This window comes from Microtus ochrogaster, chromosome 15 (genome assembly GCF_000317375.1).
Source record: "Microtus ochrogaster isolate Prairie Vole_2 chromosome 15, MicOch1.0, whole genome shotgun sequence".
Classification (NCBI taxonomy): domain Eukaryota; kingdom Metazoa; phylum Chordata; class Mammalia; order Rodentia; family Cricetidae; genus Microtus; species Microtus ochrogaster.
In genome coordinates, this window is record NC_022017.1 from 10,794,092 (window position 1) to 10,815,477 (window position 21,386).

At 55.3% G+C, this 21,386-nt stretch overlaps 2 protein-coding genes across 2 annotated transcripts in view; both read right to left on the bottom strand.

The window, feature by feature from the left end:
* Eppk1 (epiplakin 1) overlaps positions 1 to 14,592 on the bottom strand; it is a 17,171-nt gene extending 2,579 nt beyond the window's left edge. Inside the window, exons 1-2 of the mRNA XM_026782679.1 lie at positions 14,566 to 14,592; positions 8 to 8,199 (exon numbers count right to left, since the gene is read on the bottom strand). Coding sequence (XP_026638480.1) covers positions 8 to 8,153 — 8,146 coding nt within the window. The 5' untranslated portion in view covers positions 8,154 to 8,199; positions 14,566 to 14,592. The remainder of the gene's footprint in view (positions 1 to 7; positions 8,200 to 14,565) is intronic.
* A 521-nt stretch (positions 14,593 to 15,113) lies between these two features.
* On the bottom strand, positions 15,114 to 21,108 carry LOC101995552. Its single transcript, XM_005354273.1, has 15 exons — positions 20,839 to 21,108; positions 20,643 to 20,765; positions 20,252 to 20,370; positions 20,021 to 20,171; positions 19,868 to 19,952; positions 19,455 to 19,663; positions 19,171 to 19,288; positions 18,844 to 19,016; positions 16,885 to 17,027; positions 16,704 to 16,806; positions 16,154 to 16,450; positions 15,749 to 15,973; positions 15,562 to 15,646; positions 15,319 to 15,452; positions 15,114 to 15,200 (listed from the first exon to the last, which is right to left on the bottom strand). The coding sequence occupies exons 1-15, from the start codon at positions 21,106 to 21,108 to the stop codon at positions 15,114 to 15,116; spliced, it is 2,322 nt and encodes a 773-aa protein (XP_005354330.1).
* Between the last annotated feature and the right edge of the window lie 278 nt (positions 21,109 to 21,386).

Below are 21,386 nucleotides of genomic sequence, written 5' to 3' on the forward strand. Positions count from 1 at the left end.
AGGGTGTTTTTGTCCAATATTCCAGACGTGTGCAGCTCAGATGCAGAAACCGTTTGTCTTAGGCCAGGGAAGGACACTTTGCTGAGTTGTTCTTCAGTGTCTTCTATGATCTTAGTGAGAACGGTGATGAGGTCCTGCAGAGCCATGGAACCAGCCAGGTGCTGGGCGAGGAGCTCCTCTCTGCGGGTCTCACTTAGGTACGAGGAGAACAGGACTCGCCACACTGAAACTGGTTGACCCTGGAACTGCCCACAGTTCAGGCGCATGGTTGCAGCTCGCAGGGCTTGTTCCTGGTTCTGCCTGGCTGTCTCAGCCTTGTCCTTCTTGCTCTTGTCTGGGGAGGTCCCTGATCTTTCTGTTTCAGTTTCCCTTTGGTGTGACACACTGTCTTTCAGTTGTTCAGCCTCCTGTGTGTGTTCTGCCTCCTCAATGATAGTGGTGAGTCTTTGGGTCAGTTTGGGCAGAGTTAGTGTCCCACTGCTTAACTGGCCCATCAGCTCCTTTCTGGTATTGCCACTAACATAGCTGGACAACATCACATCCAACAAAGGTACCTGGTTTCCCCGGAGATGGCCAACCTTTATTTTCATGGTAGCCTTGCCCAAGACTTTCTCTAGATTCACATATGGAGTACTGTCATCAGTCTGAGCCAGCAGTGAGAGGAGGCTGGTGCTCACGTCCTGAACGGTCAGCCCACCAGCTTGGTACCTGCGCAGCAGATCCTGGCGCAGGCTCTCGGGCACCTCGCGGTAGAAGAGAAGCTCCCAGACAGAGATGCTCTGGCCCTGGTAGTCGCCCGTGCCTGGCGTCACTCTGGCATCACGGAGGGCACGTCTCAGTTCCTCGCTCAGGTGGTGCACACTGGAGCCCTTTCCCGCCAGCTGCAGCATGTAGAACCCAGTCTCTGGGTCCCGCACACAGCGACGAAGCAGCTGCAGGTAGGTGAGGTTCTCGTGCGTGTTGGGGTCAAAGAAGCCCTTGGTGTCATCCCCAGGGTCTGCCAAGATGCTGTTCATCTCTTCATCAAAGTAGCCACGTTGGTAGGCCACGTCTACTGGCACACGGTGGCTGTGAACAGGGTCAATTATACCACCAGTAGCAATCTGGGCCTCCAGCAGGCGGATGCCATGGTCCTTGACAATGAGGTCCCTCTGCATGGCCTGGAAGAGGGAGATCTGCTCCCCAGTGTAGGGGTCCGTGTAGCCGGTGACAGCACGCTCAGCAGACAGCAGCTTCTCTTGGACCTCACCACCCACCACGCCTGCTGCCACGGCCTCCTCCACAGACAGTCTGCGGTTGTGTACTGGGTCGATGATGAAGCCCGTGGCCGCCTGGGCCTCCAGCAGTACCAGGGCTGTGCCGGGCCTCAGCACGCCCTTCCACATGGCCTGATAGATGCTCATCTTCTCCTGACGGCCAGGCTCTCCCTGGACAGGCACTAGGACTCCTGCAATGCAACTGGTGCCCTTGAGGTATCTTTTCACGTCTTCGTTTCTTTCTATCTGGTCTACTGTAGTTCTTCCTTCTTCCAGGTCCTTCAGAGTCTGTTTGGTGATGACGGCTGAGCTGAGCAATTCCTCCGCTGTGACCTGAGTTCGTAGTCCTCGGAACCATAGTTGCCTGCTTTTTCCCTCTTTGTCTGCAATCATTTGTAGAATAACTTCTACCACTCTCTTCAGTGCCCGGGCTGTGTCACCTTTGTATATCCTGACCAGTTCCATCTTTTTCTCCTCCGACACGTACTCTGAGTTCAGCAGTTCCCACACAGACCGCCTCTGGCCTCTGTACCTTCCCACAGTCACTTCCACCTGCTCTGCCTCCAGGGCCCTTTTAGTGGCCTCATCAACATACTCCATGTCCTTTTTGTCCTTAACCACTGGGAACAGTGCCCAGCCTGACTTCTCCTCCCTCTGGCACCTGTCCTGAAGCTCCTGGTACGTGACCTTTTCTTGTGTATTGGGATCCACAAACCTTTTCCTCATGTGCCTCTGATCAGCAATCAGCACAACAGTGTCATCGCTTAGACAGCCACGCTTGCATGCTGTTTCCAGGGGAACTCGGTGGTGGTGCCTTGGGTCGATGACTCCGCCTGTGGCCACCTGCACCTCCAACAGCCTCAGGGCCTCCTCCCGCCTAACTAATTTCTTCTCCATGGCTTGGAACAGTGGGATAGTCTCGCCTGTGGCTGGGTCTTTGTAGCCCTTTGCTGCCTTTTCTGCATTTACAAGCCTTTCTCGCAGGTCTTCACCCACCAGGCCAGCTGCTACGGCCTCATCCACACACAGCCTCTGGTGGGTACGGGGATCCATCAGGTACCCAGTAGCAGCCTGTGCCTCCAGCAACTGAGCTGCAAACCCTGCTGGGATGAGCTCTTCTCTGCTGGCCTCGTAGAAGCTCATCACCTCCTGGGTGAGGGGTGCGGTCACTCCAGCAATGCAACTGCTGCCTTCCAGGTAGGTGTTGACATGCTCCAGCTGGCGGAGATCCTGGCACCCTCGCTCCCCACTGTGAAGCGCATCCAGGGTCTTCTTATCAAGGATCCCAGAGTTGAACAGTTCTGCTGCAGTCACGTCACCGTGGATGCCTGCCACCTTGAAGTTTTGGTTTTGCTTCTCTGTTTCTTCCACGGTGGAGGTGATGACCTCCAGCAGTTTGTCTAGGCCTATGTTCTGGGCTCTGTACTCTTGCAAGAGCTTTCTTCTCCTTCCTTCCGTAAAGTACTGAGAAGACAGCAGGTCCCACACAGACACCGTCTGGCCTGCAAACTTGCCTACGGACATCTGCATAGTTCTGGATCTCAGAGCTTGCCTTGTGGCCTCATCAATGTACGTGTAGGTTTCTCCCTTCTTGACAATTTCCAGCATGTACAGGCCTGTCTCGGGGTCCTCCACACAGCGCTCCAGCAGCTGCAGGTAGGTGAGGTTCTCATGTGTGTTGGGGTCAAAAAAACCCTTAGTGTCATCACTCGGGTCAGCCAAGATGCGGTTCATCTCTTCATTGAAGTAGCCACGCTGGTAGGCCACGTCCACAGGCACACGATGGCTGTGTACAGGGTCGATGATGCCACCCGTGGCAATCTGAGCCTCCAGCAGGCGGATGCCATGGTCCCGGACAATGAGGTCTCTCTGCATGGCCTGGAAGAGGGAGATCTGCTCCCCGGTGTAGGGGTCTGTGTAACCGGTGACAGCACGCTCGGCTGATAAGAGCTTCATATAGGTTTCCTTACCAAACATACCAGCCTGGAAGGCCTGCTCTACAGTTAGCTTCCGGTTCTCCACAGGGTCAATGATGAAACCGGTGGCTGCCTGCGCCTCCATCAGCACCAGCGCTGTGCCTGGCCTCAGAATGTGCCTTCTCAAGGCCTCTGGGATACTCATCTTCTCTTTTGTACCCTGAATAAAGACCCCAGCGATGAAGTTGCCTCCTTCCAGGGACCTCCTTACACTGTCCATCTCTGTCACTTCCTGGACTGTCTTTTTCCCCTGATTGAGTTCATCCAGTGTCTGTTTGTTGATCAGCTGGGACCTAAACAAGTCCCCAGCTGATACCTGCTTCCGGAGCCCTTTGAAGGTGGCCTGTGGGGGCTGCTTCTCTGCAGCCTCCACCAAGGTGGTGACCATATTGATAACCTGCCTCAGGGCAGCAGCCCGCCCAGAACAACAAAGTGCCACCAGCTCCCGCCGCTTTTCAGTCCCAACGTACTCAGAGTGTAGCAGGTCCCAGAGTGACACGCTGTGTCCTTTGTACCTCCCCATGCTGATGGGCACCTTCATAGCCCTCAGTGCCACCGCAGTGTGGTCATCCACCTCAAGCATAGTGTCCTGGGGCAGTGGTAGCAGCCACAGGCCAGTGTCGGCATCCAGCACACAGAGTTCTTTGAGCTGCTGGTATGTCACCTTTTCGCGGGAGTTGGGGTCAAAGAACAGCTTGTTTTCATTCTCAGTGGCAGTCAGCACCTGGCTTGTCTGCTCGTCCAGAAGGCCAAGCTTGCAGGCCACTGCCTGGGGCAGGTGCACTCCATGGGCAGGGTCCACAACACCCCCCGTGGCCAGCTGGACTTGGAGGAGAGGAAAAGCTTCACTCTTGGACACAAGCCCCTTCTCCATGGCTTGCCAGAGAGAAAGGGAACCACCTGAGTAAGGGTCTGAATACCCTGTGACGGCCCTCTCCACCTGCTGAAGCTGTTCACTCAGCTCCCTGCCCACCAGGCCGGCCTTCACCGCCCCCTCCACTGACAGTCTCTGGTTGGTTAGCGGGTTGACAAGAAAGCCAGATGCCACCTGGGCCTCCAGCAGCTGCTGGCCCAGTCCTGTGGGCAGAAGGCCATCCTTTACAGCCTGAGCAATGCTCAGCTTGGTGCCCGAGGGCTGCAAAAGCACACCGGCCACACAACCTGTGCCCCAGAGGCAGGCCTTTACAGCAGGCTCTTTGGCTACTTCAGCCGGTGATTGTATGCCCTGGGCTAATGCTTCCAGGGTCTCTTGGGTAATAATACCAGCATCTCGTAGCCAAATGGCAGGGACCTCACCCCGTGGGCCTGGAATGGTGATGCGGGCCCGGGCCAGGAGCTTTGCTGCGTGCACCCAGCTGCGCACGGTGTCCTGTAGCTGTGGTACCGAAGTCTTCCCAACCCTTACCTCCTCAAGGAAGCCCCTGCGCTGCTCCTCAGTAAAATGGCAAGAGGTGAGCAGATCCCAAAGGGACAAGCCATCCTCAGTGCCAGCTGATGCCTGTAGGGTCTCCTGGATCTGAGTGTCACTGGGGATAGCGGGAGCATCTTCTGTCAGGGGCAGGAGGTGAATCCCAGAGGCTGTGTCCTGGAGACATTGCTCCAGAAGCTGGGCATAGCTGGTGTATCCCCGGCCATCAGGTGTGGGAAAGGTCTCAGGAGAGCTGGACAAGGCCGCCTTCATCTCTTGATCAATGCAGCCCCGCTGAACTGCCACAGGCATGGGGAGGTGGAGGCGGGTTGTGGGATCAACAACTCCTCCTGTGGACACCTGGGCCTCTAATAGGCGGGTTGCTTGCTCCTTCGGGACAAGGCCCTTCTTCATGGCCCTGAACAGGGACACCTTTTCTCCAGAAAAGGGGTCTCTGTAGCCAGTGATAGAACTCTCTGCTCGTTTCAGCTTGCCATACACGTCTGCTCCCACCACTCCCCTGCACACAGCCTCGTCTACCGTCAGGCTCTCCGTACTGCAGGGGTCTGTGATGGCTCCAGTGGCTGCCTGGGCCTCCAGCAAGGCCAGGGCCACACCAGGAGCCAGCAGCTTCTGCTTCATGGCCTGGTAGAGACTGAGTCGCTGATTGGAGGGCTGTAACAGCACACCGCCCACGGTGCCTGAGCCCCGAAGGTACCTGCGAACATCACCCATGTGAAGGAGGGACTCTGGGCTGACCGCCCCTGTCAGCACCTGGTCTAGGAGTTCCTGGTTGATGATGTGGGCCTCTAAGAGCTGGTAGGCACTGACCTGGCCCTGTAGTGCAGGCACTGTGATGTCTGCCCACCTCATCATCTCTTTCTCCAGCAGCTGAGTGACCTGCTCCAGTGTGACCTTGCGCTGCCGAAAGTGCTGCAGTAGCTGCCTCCTCCGGTCCTCTTGGAAGTATTCAGAGTTAATGAGCTCCCATGCAGAAACTCTCTGCCCCCGGAATCGTCCATATCTCACGGATAGCAGTAGACTCTGGAAGGCCTGCCGAGTGGCGCTGTCTACCAGCTGGGGTCGTGTACCACTAAGGGGCAGGAGGTGCAGGCCTGTCTCTGACTCATGTACACAGCGCTCTAGAAGCTGCAGGTAGGTGAGATTTTCATGTGTGTTGGGGTCAAAGAAGCCCTTGGTGTCATCAGATGGGTCCAACAGGATAGAGTTCAGCATCTGGTCAAAGTAGCCACGCTGGTAAGCCACGTCCACAGGTACACGGTGGCTGTGCACAGGGTCAATGATACCACCAGTGGCGATCTGAGCCTCCAGCAGGCGGATGCCATGATTCTTGACAATGAGTTCCTTCTGCATGGCCTGGAAGAGAGAGATCTGCTCCCCAGAGTAGGGGTCCGTGTAGCCAGTGACCGCACGTTCTGCCGACAGCAGCTTTGCGTATACGTCAGGCCCAATGACGCCAGCCCTCAGTGCCTCTTCCACAGAGTATCTCTTGTTCTCTTTGGGGTCAATGATAAAGCCTGTGGCAGCCTGGGCCTCAAGCAAAATCAGGGCAGTACCAGGCCTGAGGAGCCCCTTGCTGCGGGCCTCATAGATACGGAGGCGTTCCTGGGAGTCAGGCAGCAGCAGGCCTGCAATGCAACCTGTGCCCTGCAGGTACCTCTGCACTGAGTCCAGGCTGCCCACATCCTGGGCTGAGGTCTGTCCACGTTCTAGCTGCTCAAACAGGTCCTGGTTGATTATCTCAGCCTTCAACAGTTCTCCTGGTGTCACAGTGTCTCTCAACCCAGCAAAGGTGACTTTGGTAGTGGCTGCAGCCTTCTCGACAATGGCCTTCAGCTCAGCTGCCAGCTCCTCCACTGACAGGGCCCCCTTCTGGTGCTGTTGGGCAAGCACTGCCCTCTGTTTAATGGGCACTGCCTCAGAAAAGAGCATTTCCCAGAGGGATACAGGCCGGCCCTGGAACCTCCCTACAGAGATGGAGGTTGTGGCCTTGCTCAAGGCCTGCCGAGTGCAATGATCAATAAATGCGGGTCCCTGGGGCTCATTTGCTTGGGCTTCTCCTGGGAGAGGCAGGAAAGCAAGCCCTGTCTCTGGGTCGGTGACAGAGAGGGCCAGCAGCTGTTCATAGTGAAGACTCTCATGTGTGGTGGGATCTGAAAAGCTCATCGCCTGAGAGAGATGCTGCTGAGTATCTTCATCCAGGCAGCCAAAGCGCAGGGCAGCCTCCAGGGGCAGCCGGAACCTGCGAGCTGGGCATATAAGCCCACCTGTGGCCAGCTGGGCATCCAGGAGGCGCAGAGCCAGTGGCTTGTCCACAAGCTCCTTCTTCATTGCCTGGAAAAGGGGGATGCGGGAGCCGCTGAAAGGGTCATGATACCCGGTCACTGCCTGCTCTGCAACCAGGAGCTGCTCGTGGAGTTCTGGGCCCACAACACCCTCCCTGACTGCCTCCTCTACCCACAGAGGCTGGCCCGTGGCTGGGTGCATGAGGGTGCGAGTGCCTGCCTGAGCCTCTAAGAGTTGCACTGCAATGCCCTTTGAGAGCAAGTGTTCAACTGTAGCTTGGAAGAAGCTCTTCTTGTGGCCTCCAGGTAATAGGACAACCCCCGCCAACCCTCCAGTGCCCTCCAGATAGCGCTGCACCTCAGGGCGTGTGGCCACATCAGACACCACCAGTGTGCCCTCCTGCAGGCCTTGAGCTGTCTCCTCATCTAGTACTCCGGCCTCCAGCAGCGCTGACGCACTGGCTGCGCCACCCAGGGTACGAAAGGTGGGCTTCAAGGGCAACAGGGGCAGCCCTGAGCTGGGGTCTTGCACACACCTACTCAACAGCATGCAGTATGGCAGCTGTTCTAGTGTGTTGGGGTCAAAAAAACCTGGGGCACCCATGCCGGGCTCTGACTCCACCAGGCTGAGCCATGTCTCCTTGTCTAAAAGGCCCTGCTGGCAGGCTACCTCTGGGGCCACTTGCACTCCTTGGGTTGGGTCTACCAGGCCCCCAGTAGCTAATTGTGCCTCCAGCCATCTCATCCCCGAGGTCCTGTCCACAACTTCCTTCCTGATGGCCTGGAAGAGGGCCAGCTTTCCTCCTCCATAAGGGTCAGGATAGCCAGTAACTGCACGCTCGGCAGCCAACAATTTCTCCTTTAGCTCCAGTCCCACCAGATCCCTCCTTAGTGCCTCAGACACAGGAAGAAGCTGACCCTGGGCAAGGTCTACAAGGCCTCCAGTGGCTGCCTGGGCCTCGAGCAAAGCCAGCCCAAGCCCAGTAGGCAGGAGGCCCTGCTTCATGGCAGCATAGAAGCTCCGGGTCTGCCCGGAAGCTTCCACATACACCCCAGCAATGCTTCTGGCTGTGGTAGGTGGCACAGCCTCCGCTGGGGCCCCAGAACAGGTGCTGGGTCCTAACTGGTGCTTCATGATCTTAGGGACAATGGGTTGCTCAATGCCATTGGCAACCACGACATCAAGAGGAGGGGGTTGGCCGTTCATCACAGACAACTGGTAGCTCAGAACTTGCTTAAGGTTCACGTGTGACCTGCAGGGGATAGAAAGATTCAGTCAGGGACCCTGAGTGACCTGGCAGGTGGGAAAGATAGGATCATGAGGTCAGACACAGGTTCATCTAAGCTGAGAGAGTCCCAAATCCACAGCCAGATGTAAGGACAGGACCACCCCTGAGCAGCCACAGAGGTTCATGGTAATCAAGGATCTCCAAGGGCATGAACAAATCTCATTGTTTGGGGGAGAAGGGCCCAATCTGCAAGTCCCTTCAAGAGGGATTAAGACAAAGACAAGCTGCCCAAAGAACTCAGACAATGCAAGAGTCAGTATGGTCAGTTTTGAAATCAGACTGCACCCTACTTTAAATTACACCATACTGTATGAAATAGTCAGTGTCTTTCCAGGCTGTGCCTCGCCCTGGGAGACACCATTCTACAATCTGGCTTTAGCCATTTTGAGGGAAGTAGGTTGCAGGCCCTGGGCGGGTCCACAAACAGAGCCGTCTGTCAGGCACCAGCTTCCACACAGGCTGAAAGGACTTATTCCCAGGAGTAGAAAGGAAGGCACCGTAAAAATTTATCAGCGTGAACTGCGACTGTAGGTACACATGGGCGTATTAAAGCCATTACCAGGGAAAACCAGGCCGGAGAACTTATCAGACATACCCATCTGAGAAAAGCATACAATTCCCTCACCCGGATCCCATAAAGTCACGGACGCCTAACACTGCGATGGCCCGGCCTTGCATCCACCTGGCACCTGGTGGTGCATCAAGAACTGGCAAGCAGACCCCGCAAATGTTGTCGCAGCTTTAGCTTGACTCTGTCCTCTGTTGTTGATGTGCCCTACTTGACTCCGGGCTCCTCTATCATTTTGTTTCTCTGGACCTAGACCTGAACCCACCATTTCCTGGTTTTGAACCCTGCTTTGGTTGTTCCCCACACAGACTCTATGGCTTTGTTCTCAAATCCTGACAGCAGCAGCTCCCTCCTGGTCTTGTTTGGCGTCTTATCAATAGACTCTCAGAACTTCGAGGGCTCTCCTTGAATCCAGCTGCAGCCTCTTTGGGTTGTGTTCATTCTCTAAGCCACACATATACATAGAAATGTATAAAGACGTTTACTGTGCTGGGTGAGAGCTTGCTTTAGTAATTAAGAGCACAGCATTTTGACTGCCTCCTCCTTGGCCAGATTACTGGAGTCGGTGGGATTACCTGGCAAATTCTTTGCATTTTGAAACTGCTGAACCTTGTGAGCTTGCTGTCGTTCAATAAGTTCTGACACTGTAGAAAGACACAGACATGCCTGTCCACATTTCTGGCATACCATACTCATAACACACAGGGAGCTGAGGCCAGCTGCTCTCAGGAGTCCCTGTGGATCATCTGGCCTCTACTCCAAGCCTCCAGGCTTCTAGTGCATAGGGCTTGGGGCCTCCAGTCCTGCCCTAGACTCAGAAGATGTATGTTGGGTCTTCATGCCTGCGTGTGTCCTGAGTCACTCGGCTCCAGGTCTCTAAGCTTCTGCCAAGACTTGGAGCTTTGGAGTTGGGCTGAATTGATTGCCTAGAAAGGCAACTCAAAGTCCTAACCTGCAGGACACGACTGTAACCTTATTTGGAAGTAGGATTTCTGCGAATGTAACTAAGATGAGATCATCCCAGAGGCCTGCTGGCTCCAATCCAGTGCACCTGGCATCTCTAGAAGATGGCAGACTCGCTCAGGGAGAAGACAACCAACCACCCTGCAGACTGAGTCTGTACGCTGTGTCCTTTCTTAGTTCACAGCCTCAGTATTTCTGGAACATTCTCTCTGCTTGGAAGTTCATCCAGGCTGGTCCTCGCATGAACTTTGGGAGGGGCCTGCCTACCCCTCCCCAACACACATTTGTATTGAGGAACTTAGCAGACAGACTTTGAATCTGGTCACTAAAGACAGGATCCTCCTGTACCAGGATTCTGCTCTGACCGTCTGTGTCCAGTGCATCAAGAGATCCCCGAGATGTTTTCGGCTCTTTATACCTGCAGCTTGAGCCAGCCAGTCCTGAAGTCATAACCCGCTCTGTGTACTTCTGGATACAGATCATCTCGTGCCCTTATGCGTCACAATCCCCCTTCTACTCTGTTCTTAAAGATGCGTCAACGGGTCCAGCTGCACGCTGGCTGCCTGCTGGTCCACCTCCCACTCATCTAAGACCTCATGGCTTTGCCATGGCACCTCGAAGCTCATCCCATCAATTCTCAGCCAGACTTCCTGCTCCTGTAGGCCCAGGTTTCTGCCCCATGTGCACAGGAGCCCTCCACGCTCTCATCAGCTACCTCAAGGATCCTCACCAATGCCTACACCACGTATGGAAGGCGGAAGGCAGGGAAATGGGAGTGAAGTTGGCTGGCTGGGCAGCATGCCCAAGGCAGGTGCATGGCCTATCCTGTGAATGATAAGAGCCTTTGATAGCATGTGATTCAGTAGAATAGACCTGGCCAACTTAGGGAGGGTAACGGGCAGGTGGTCCCACTGATGCCTTCGAGAATTACCCTGAGGGCCTGCGCCAGGTTCAGCCCCTTGACATGATTGGGGGGGAGGGACTCTGCAGGCTATAAAGCCATGACCCTTAGAGTTACTACTGAGATGGCATCTGGCCATAGCTTTGGTAAAAATGTCGCTCTTCATTCCCTCCCTCAGGCTGGTCCTGAGCCTTCTGGGGTATCCTACTGCTAACCCACTGCTCAGAGTCTCAGGCCTCTGGCCTACAACTAGGCAGGCACCTGGACAGAGTTAGCAGTGCCCACCACCAGCCTGCAAGCAGAGTGCCCAGGGGCCATACTGCCAACTTCAGGGCCAACATACAGCTCTTTACGGGTGGGAGGTGCTTTTAGGGCACAGAGTGGGGCATGGAAAAAGTATACAAGACACAGATGGCAGGGGTAAGACCATGAAAGACTGGGAGTGGGCAGTTGAACAGCTGTGGTCGAAGACCCAAGCAGCTATATTGTTAGGGGCCCCAAACCAGAACAGGAAACCGCAAATAGAACAGAACCACCCTTTGCCAAGAATAAGTCCCAAGTCAGGGTGGTCGGGGCTCTAATTTAGGATGAGTATCTTGATTAATACATGCCAAACTCTCAAAGCTGTAGACTCTCTTGATGCCCCTGTACTAGTGAAAGTGTCCCTCCTTAGTCAGCCTACCCACTGTAGGGCCAATGCCTTCTGTCTCCCACAACTTAGCCTAAGGAGGTCAGGAACCAATCCAAGAGGGTGGCAAGGGATAGGCCAAGAATCAGATTGGCCAGGGAAGGGTTTCTTAGAACAGAGGAGAGACAGAACACAGCGGTAAGGACTCTTGAATGCACAAACCTTTACAGAGACTGACGCTGAAGCCTGTGGAAGGCTGTGTCTCTCTAAAGAAAGCAGCCCCGGCATTGGCAGCGTGCTTGTGGCATGGACTGAGCCCAGGGCTTTCGGACTAGCCTTGATTTATCCATTAGGAAGGAAGTGGTAATGGCCCAAACACAGAACAACAAAGTCCAGGTGCTAGTGACGACCTGAGGAGGCTGAGGAGAGGCAGCTACAGGGGTCTAGCCACAGAGAGTCCCAGAGAGAGTTAGAAGATCAGCTATCCCTAGAGCATATGAAAGGCTATTGATAGGACCATGAGAGAACAAAGCCCAATTCCAGTGCCTGGGGTACAGGTACCACCAGCCCCCAATTCCTGGGCAAGAATGGACGTCAAGAGAAAGAGGTGCAGCCCAACTCTAATGGAGGAGAGCTCTGGCCAGGCACCTACTGACCATGCTATGACAGCGACCTGGACCCTAGGAACACCTGCCAGCTCCTAGAGCCTAAGAGTTACTGGGGTCCCATATCAGCTTGGTGTGGCCATAGAGATACTTTATGGTTGTCTCATGTCTTTAGGAAGAACAAAAAAAAAAAAAGAGTTCCTTGACCATGGAGGCTCAGGTATTCACTGGGGGAAGGCCAAGTGGTTAGTGAAGCTGGCTGTGGCTCTGTGCACTGCTCAACAGAAGCTGCTGGCAGATAGGATGTAGGGATAATGTTAAAGGCACAGCCTAGACGTCGGCTCCCAGGTGACACCCTGCCGTCTTGGCACCATCCCTTGGACATAGTATTTCTATTCTAAACCATGGATATTCCTAGTGCTAGGTCCCAGTGCAGGGTCGTCTCCTGCCCAGAAATCAAGGTCTAGGAGCAGTGGTCTTCACACTGGAGGAGTGAGTTCCAGGGTCCATAGAGAAGAAATACTTGATTGGCAGGGGGTGGGGGGAAGGGCCATTACCCTGTGGATGTAATGGTCCTCATAGTCACATGGCAGCTGACAGTGAGAGAATACAGCTACTCTGGCCAAAGAGAAGACTCCCAGGGAAGGGGGTCCGGTCACGCCCCAGTGACCCCAGTCGACAGCTGTAGTGAATCAATGGCATTTTTTTTAGATGACTAGAAGAGGTAACAAATGACCAACAGGACCTGAAAGCCACAACAAGACCAGACCCATCCCACAGACCTTCTCCTCCTGCACTTCCCAGGAAGGTACCCAATGGTATCCGAGAGACTGGTTCGGAGGCACAGTGTGACTGTAGTAGACACAGGGCTGCCTGGACTTGTCTACTTTCAGGGACAAGCTAGAGAGCACGGCAGACCAGCCTCTCCCATCAACCTGCCTCCTGTCCCCTCCATGACCGTGTGTGTCCTAAGACCACCCCTAATGACTCATCCCAGACTCTGCTTCCCAACACTGTGAAGCATTGAGTTGGGGGAAACCATGTGTGGTTCTGCCCAGGACAGGGCAGAGCACAGGGGAGAGACCCTAGGGAGGTGGAGCCTGGGTACTGTCCCTTGACATATGACTAGATGAGCGTGGGGCAGGGGGAATCCAGGACAAGCAGTTCACTGTCCCGCAAAGGTGTGACACAGAGCCTTGGGACTAGAGTAGGGATAGAGACTGCCAGAAGCGCATGGTCTTTAGTGGCTCCTGACCTGGACATGGACAGCCAGCCCTGACAAGCACGCTTTACACAGAAAGGCAAGGCCCGAGCGAGAAGCCAACACAAGCTGAAGCACGCAGCTCAAGTTCCCTGAACAAAGAGGAGATTCAGGGTGGGAAGCCACTGACAAAGAACCAGAGACCAGGGACTCTGGGGAAGGGGTGGGGCTGAGAGACTGAGTTCTGGAGCGAGTGAGGTGCAGCCCGCAGTTGGCAGCCACTCCCTGTCGGTTGGTGGGTGACCTTGGACCTGCTGTGACTCTCTCCCTGGGCCCGGCCCCTTTCCAGGCGTGTGGAGGAGTAGACACTTGGCAACTGCAGTGGTTGCCTGGGAAAACAACCAGACACAGGGGTCAAGAATTTAAGTAGTATACAGAGCTCTGTTGAGGAGGACAGGAGTCCCAGGAAGTGTAGATAAAGGTAAAGGATCAGGGTCCCAGGTCTGGGACTGAAGCCTATGTTAGGGCTTAGGGGAAAGGTTTAGGGAAGGCAGGCAGAGGCACTCCTCTGGCAGAGAGTGATAAGCCCTTCCTGCTTCTGAAGAGACCGGTGACAGGCTGCTCTAGCCACCAAGAGGAAAGAGGGTCATTTCTGAGCCAGGTGGGTCAGTATCTCGAGCGCATCAGACACCACCTGTCACCACACCAAAGGGTAAGCCCTCACCCCAGGCTGTGACAATGATAGGCATAAGGGCCCTGTTGCTATCGCTGCTGCACTGAGCTAGGTCAGAACAGAATGAGGAGGCCAGGCTGGACAGACTCAGCCCAGCACACAAGGAGACAGAAAACTTGGCCTCTGCCCCATAGTGAGCAGCGTGAAAGAGGGCATCAGCTGTACCTTGCCCAAAAGACAGAAGTCAATGGCCCTTTTGTAAGCTTGACATGATAAGCAAGTAGGGGTAGAGACACAGCCCTGCTCCCTTCCTCTTCTTTCCAGGGGCCCCAATAGCAGCCAAGAAGCCATCCCTGTGGCTGCTTACCCTGGACAGCTGGTAGCTCCTCCTTGGGTCAGCACCACCTCCCTCACCCAAAGAGGGCTGCCAGGAGCCTCTTGACGGTTGGCGTAATTGCCTCTGTCATAAGATTTCTCACCACTAACCTCACTTTTTGCAAGGGGGGTACAAGAAATACCCCACCTGCAGGGCCAAACAGCACACCACATATTCTGCTGGAACCTCCAGACAGCCCCCATACACCCCAACTGCATAGCAGCCTGGCAAGGACCTCAGTTTCCCCGTCTGTCCCAAGGGCTCAGGGGTTTCCCACCTCCCAGCCAGAAGCTCCGACTGCTCAGGGTGGTAAATGGGGCCCCGGGTCCCTCAATAAATCTACCTGGGGCCACTGGCCCCTGGCTCCCACAGGTGTTTCGGTTTCATTTTCCCCAACCTGCCCTTATGTCCCCACCTGCTGTGACAAGGGCTGGTGCAGCGTCCTCGGTCTCTCTGCTCCCTCCACACCCGAGCACCGCGCCACAAGCATTTAAATCTGCATGGCCCCTCCTTATGGTGACCCAAGTCCCTTCCCCATTGAGGGCGGTAGGCGGAGTTGAGGCCAAGCTGGACTGGGACAAGACAGGTGGAGTGGGCAGGTAAGCGTAAACTATGGCACGGGGCAGGGCTACCTCTGCGCAACTTAAACTGGGAGAGGTTGCTGAGTTGCAAAGTCCCTCCCTTCTTCCCTCCCAATTACAAGTCACTGAAAAAGAATGCCGGGCAGGCGCTAGGTGGGGGTGGGGAGGCAGCCTGTTTCAGCCCCTTGGCTTTTGAATGGAGTTTGCAAGGGAAATGAAGACCTGTCAGAGAGAGTCCAGTTCCCCAAACTCCTTTTTATTGCGGAGAGCTAGAGCCACAACCCCGCCCTGTGTGCTGGGACTGTGTGGCTCCAGCTCCCGCTCGGTCCCTGAGCGAGTTCTGCCACTGTTTCTTGTCCCTCTCTGCTGGATCGTGAAGTCTTCAGGGTTTTTCATCAGTGGGCTGCTCCAAGGTTTTGACCCTGTAGGCACCGGGATCTCGGTGTTCTTTGCCAGTTGGCAGCCCTGTCTGAAAGGACTGGCCAGGCTTCACTTCACCATTCAGTTCCTCCACTGGGGCTCAGAGAAGGTCCTCAGTCCATCTGGAGGACCTGGCCCCTGGCTCTGAAGCCCATGCTAGCTCTCACCTTCTGAGGCGGGGGTCTGCTGGAACCCATTCGGATAGAGGTCCAGAGCCTCAGGGTGAGCACGTCAGGGGCTGGCATGCTAGGAGTCCAGCATAGGAACCTCTCGTGGATCTTCTGGCTGGTCCTCCCCTTTGCTGCTCAAAGATTCCAGGTTGCTAGGCTAAAACAGATGCCAAACAGCCCCCTACCACTCACCCCCAGGCCCTGGCGACTTGCATGTCCCTGCCTACCCCCAGCTCTCACCTCTGACAGGGTCATTTTTGACCAGAAATTCATCCAGAGCTGCCCAGCCACCTCCAACACGGACCATCAGGGCTCCTCTTGCCATCTGTCGAGCATAGGGGTGTCTAGCCTTCTACGTAGGGGCTGGGGGCAGTTCCTGAGGCTCTGTCCTCCCCACTGTCACAGGCCCACGCTCACCCCTGCTCACCAAGGCTCCTTGGACCTTGAGCCTGCCTCTGGCCACTGACACACTTGTCCCTTCCGTGTTCCTTGTTCTGACCATGCTGTGTGGCTGTTTCTGGCCACTGGGGAGCTCTCGCTCCAACACGGTGGGGCGCTTGTGGTCAGGCCCACATTTCCCCCAGGTATAGCCAGGCCAACCTTGTTCATCCCTGCCCTGCTGCCCAGTTGCCAGGAAGCTGTCCACAAGGTCCTACTGGGGAATATTTCAGTGCTGTCTGTGGCTTGGGGTGTCAAGAACACCCTAGACCACTTTATTCTATGACCAAAGCAATACAGGTAGTACCCCCCAACACCGACATGTCCCAAGTGTACCGTGGCCCCTTGCTGTGAGGTGTCGGGATAAACAGAATATGTATCTACCTGCTCTTACCTGTCCCTGGTGACCCTGTTCCACCTGTACCCACTGGTCCCTTTTCTCTTTGTTCCTCTTGCTATGCTCTGGCTTCCTCCGACTCCAACTCTCCGTGATGACGTCTGCCCACCAAGGCCTCCAGCTCTGTTCTGAAATCTGCCCCAGGAAGGAAGCCTTAGCTCTACTTCTCAGATCCCCAGGCGACTCCTGGTCAAGACTCCTCAGTGTCAGTACCTCCCTTGGGGCTTGAGTCCAGCACTTTAGGCTCAGGGCCCCAGGCAACTCCTCCAGAGGCCAGTTCTGGGCTTGTAGCACCTACGTATTAGGAAGCAATGTTAGGGAACTGGAAGAACCCATGCCCCAAATAGCCCACCAATCCTGAGCCAATGCCCCCATCCTCCAGAGCTTCTCAGCAGTCCTGCCCAACACTTAGGCCTTCCAGCTAACTCCTCCTAGAGATCAAATGGTCTCACAGAGGGTCCAGGGCACTAAAGCTAGTGTCATTAGGCTAACCCTGGATTGGTCCACAGTTACTGTGCAGACTAAAGTCTCCGGCCACTGGTCCCACCTTGGTCCCCGAGGGTTCAGCCTGGCTCAGCCTACAGGAGTACGAGACCAGTCTCTCTACAAGGTGGCCCACAAGCAGCAACATTCCTTCCAGGGTGTGCATCCTGGAGACGAGATGGGCAGATGTGAGCAGGGTAGAGGGCCAGCGAGAGTGGGGAGGGACAGCTGGCAAACAGGCTCACCTCTCACAGGAAGGGCTAGACACGGCAGCCTGGCAGCCCAGCAGCTCCAGCAGCAGGCCCAAGTGGCAGGTGCTCCCATAGGCAGTGTCTCCTCTCCTCCTTAGCCATGACACCACCAGGGTTTGCTGTCCCCATAGGAACTCCTGTCACCAGAACAGCCTGGTGTACTGTTGGCTCTCCAGGTAGGAAAAGCTAAAGGGTGGAATCTTTTTTCCTCTGTATACCTCACATCTTGAGCCCTCTTCCTGACACCTCCCTTCACCTTATACCTCACACTAACCGCCACACTTGCAAGAAGACCACACATGCTGGCCCAGTCCCTCTACCCCTAAGCCTCCTTAGTATGAGGGGGGCAGCTGCACCCAGGATTGTGCCGATGTTAAGGGCAAGGTGAAAAAAGTCAGTAAAATCCTCCCCATGGGTAAATAGGATCCACCACCACCCATTCCTAAGTTGAAGCCCCAGTCTTTACTTAGAAAGAGGCAGTTGTAGGGTGAGACATCAGTGTGACTGCTGCCCTTAAGAGGGGTGGGATTTGGGGAGCGGAAAGACGGCTCAGTTGGTAAAGTATTTGCTGCAAAGCATGAGGACCTGAGTTTGATCCCTAGCATCTATGTAAAAAACAAACAAAACAAATCAGCATGGTGGCTCGCCGGTAACCAGCACCAAGGAAGCAGAGTTAAGATTCCTGGGACTCAGAAACCAGCCGTCTAGATGAGTAAGAACTCCAAGTCCAGGGAGAGACCCTGACTCATAAATAAGGCAGGGTAGGGGGAGGCAGAGAGATAGCTCAGCAGTTAAGGGCACTTGATGCTCTTGCAGAGGACCTGGTTCAGACAATTCATGATTGCCTATAACCCTAGCTCCAGTGGATCTGGTGCTTCTGGTCTCTGTGGGTACCCACATGCATGTGTGCATACATACATACACACATGCATAATTAAAAATAAGTTAATAAATCTTCAAAAGCAATAAGGTGGAAAATGCTTGAGAAAGACACTATATGCCCACTTCTGGCCTCTGCACAAGTGTGCATGCATGCATACATGTAAACACGTACATATGCAAAAGGGGATTAAGATTTGGACACAAAACACACAGAGGGTACAGAAAGAAGACACTGTGCACATGGCAAGGAGAGAGGTAGAACAGACTCTCAGGAGCCAGCCCCGTCCATTTCAAACTGTCAGCTTTCAGAACTTTGAGCCAGGGTACAACCACAGTTTCAACTTCCCCATTGGTGATAGCTGCTTCCAGTGGCCCAGGAAACCATCAGTCCCGAGAATGAGAAAGAAATCTGAGAACAAGCAAAGGAACCTAGAACTTCTGGGCGGACAGCAAATCTCAGGAAGGGTCTCGTGCATCCCAGCCACTCCTGTGTTATAGAAAAGGGGGCTAAGTGGAAGCAGAGCCCACTCTTGCCTGTTTGTTTCAATGCTGGACCATCCCAGACTGTGAGTCATGGGTAAGTCCACTTCTTTCTATCTTGCTCCTGACGAATTTTCTTTCCAGCTGTTGCATAAATGGGACTCATTCACAGCCATGCTTTTATCTTAATTAATAGCTCTCCACTTGCTGGAAAAGGCATGTAGATACTAGGTCACCCCTACCCGTACAGCCTGGAGGCTTGACGGTGCTGTCCAAAGAGGAGCTGCCCTTCCTAACAGTCAGGGATGGTCTGATCTCCAGCCCTGGCCCTACTGGGAAAGCTGTGGCCTTAAATGGAGATTTGGGACTGTCAGAAGCTGGAAGGTGAGCATGAAGTCATCACCAGCAATCTCTCCAGCTGGCTCTATGGCCCCCACTTCCCTTCCCCGATGCTCTCCCCCATCACTCCCAGAGTTCTCTGCCTTGGTTCCTCCGACAGCAAACAACAGTTCAATCTCAGTGTCCCTGTGGGTCACCTCTCCCCACAAAGGACTCTTGGGGATACCTTCCTCCCCTAGTTTGTCAAGGCACCTGCGAGGTTAGGTTCCAGTCATCCTCCAGCCTCAGCTCCTTCATGGCTGCCTGCTCCTTGAGGCCACACAAGATCTGCGCAGCTGGCTCCCATATGGCCTTCAGCCCAGTGTCTTGCTCTCGAATCTCTAACCAGTGCCCCTCCAGGGGCTTTGTGTCTGCCTGAAGAACAGCTAGGAGGAGACACGAACACCTGAGAGCCCAGCCTTGGCAAGACCTTCACACTCAGCCTACCTTGGTTTCTTGAGCATAGGCCTGATCCTGTCCCCAGCCCTGACAGGGACTTTCCAAAGACTCCCAGGTACCCCCAAGGCCCTGGCCATGTACCTGATGAGGGGCTCTGATCCCAGATGGTCACTGTGGGTGCCGCTGCATGACTAGAAGTCTCTGCCCACTGTGCCAGCTGTTCAAGCCGCTCTGCTAGCTGGGCCAGCTGGATGCTCAGCTGTAGGAGGAAACCGGCATTGTTCTAGACAGCCTTTGCCAGGGACAGAAAGTACACACTCCCAGCCACTCTAGCTATACCACAGTGGGCTACAGTCTCCTCAGAGGGCATGAGGTAGGTAGGCTGGAGGTCTTTCTTCTATGTAAAATCAAGGGGGTACAAACACCTGCTTCTGATCCTTGAGCCCTGGGTGTGCTGAGGCAGACCCCTCCAGTCCAAGCTGGGCCTCCGAGCCTGCTGGTGGTGAGGCCCTGGAGGACGCTGTCCTTTGAGCATACAGCAGCTTCTGTTGGGCACAGGCGACTTGTGACTCAGTCAGCCTCACACGCTCCTGAAAGTGATCCAGCTGCTGTCGCACCAGCTGAGCTTGGTCGCCTGCAGCCAGAGGCAAGAGGCCAGGGAGGAAACACCAACACTGAAGGGGAACTGAGGGACCTGTAGCAGGGCTGAGGGCATTAGAAGGGTCCTTGGGAACCGTCAGTGACGACATAGAGGCCTTGGACTCGGGGACTGGGTTAAGGGTAGACTTTTCTGTGGGCTCCCTGAGCACATGCTGGTGACTGGGTGGGGACCACTTACTTGTGAGGAGCTCTGTCAGCCTCCTTCCTGTCTCTAAAACCCTTTCCAGGTCCTTGGCACGTACCCCAACCCCTTTGTACACCTCCTGTGAACACACACAAGACACTGAGCCTGTGACAGCCCACACCGTCCCACCCCGAGCCTGAGCCGTACCTGGGAGTACGGTAAAGATTCCTCAGAGGACTTGGGCCCCAGCAGTAGCTCAGCCAGGAGCTGTTCACTTGGGTTCAGCTGTACCAGCAGAGCCTTGCAGGCCGCTTCAAAACTCTGGGCCGCCGGGACCAGCTGCTCCAGGAGTCTCCACCTTGGGGCGAAGATGGAGGAGCTGGCAGCGGTGCCCTTCTTGCCCTAGAACCCTCACAGTCCCCCCACCTGTGGCTTCACCTGGTTTCTGCCTGCTGTACCAGGCGGTGCCACTGTGTGCACAGCTCTGCTGGGCTCCCAGCCTCTTGTAATCTTGGCTCCACGTGTGGTGCACGCTCCCTCAGTAGACGCAGGAGCAGCTACCAGACATGGGGTCAGAGGGCTCAGGCAGGGTTCTGGGGTCCCTGCCCATCCTCCTCCCGCCACTGCCCCCTCTTTATTTTTTTTAATCAAGGGGGATTACAGCCTGTGGGAATGTTAACAGGTATAGGTATACAGCCCACCCTTAGGGAACAGATCTATTGTATTCAAGCACATGGTAACGACCATTAGTTACCAGTGACTTGACCTGAGGTTCAAGGGGGTAAAAGTGCCCCCCACTCCTGTTCCTATCTCCTGGTGGCCCTTGTACCTCCTGTTCCCGCAGCTGGGATGCAGCCAAAGTGGCGTCAGCAGCCAGGGGTCCCTGTGAGGCCTGCAGTTCCTCCATACCATCCAGCCAGCTGCACAGTGTGCCCAGGGGGGCTAGGGGTGCCTGCAAGAAGGATGTACTCACCTCATCTGGTCTTCACTTGGACTCCCCACACTCGAGAGCTGTCCTTCCTCACCTGGGCTGGCTGCCTTCTTTGACTGCGGGGCCCCATCTCCACGGCCTCTGTCACCACTGTCTCTATCACCACTGTCTCTGTGACCTCTGTCACCTGGACAGCACGGGAGCCCCACCAGGCCCAGGGGATCCCTGGTGGAAGTGGGCCCTGAGGAGCTGTGGATGGAGAGAGATCCTCTTGGGTCCTGGGGCTGGTGTGGGTCCTGGGGCTGGTGTGTGAGCGGTTCTTCCTCTCCCCCAGGCAGCCAAGCCTTGAAGCGGGGTTTCCCATGGTAGATACTGAGCAGTTTGCAGGGTGTCCAGGACAGCAAGGGCAGCCCTACAAGGGCAGGAGGACCCAAGTCAGGACCAGGGGGTCCACAGGACCACCTGCCCCTACCCTTGCGCAGGTTGGTGCTGGGGAGACCCCCCTAGGACTGGGTAGACTGCCCTGGCCTAGGGGACTGGCGGGAAACAGCTCTAGCTCAGTGCACCCTACCTTCCTTCAAGCCACTGATCCACCAGCCCCAGCCAGTCTGGCTCCAGCACTTTTCTTGCTACTGTTTCCTG

Excerpts from the sequence above, each read along its gene's own strand:
- LOC101995552 (XM_005354273.1), bottom strand. The coding sequence starts at position 21,108 with ATGGGAAACCCCGCTTCAAGGCTTGGCTGCCTGGGGGAGAGGAAGAAC. Across the intron at positions 19,953-20,020 it reads AATCTTTACCGTACTCCCAG|GAGGTGTACAAAGGGGTTGG; the intron begins GTACGGCTCAGG and ends GTGTGTTCACAG. Across the intron at positions 16,451-16,703 it reads CTGAACCCTCGGGGACCAAG|GTGCTACAAGCCCAGAACTG; the intron begins GTGGGACCAGTG and ends CCTAATACGTAG.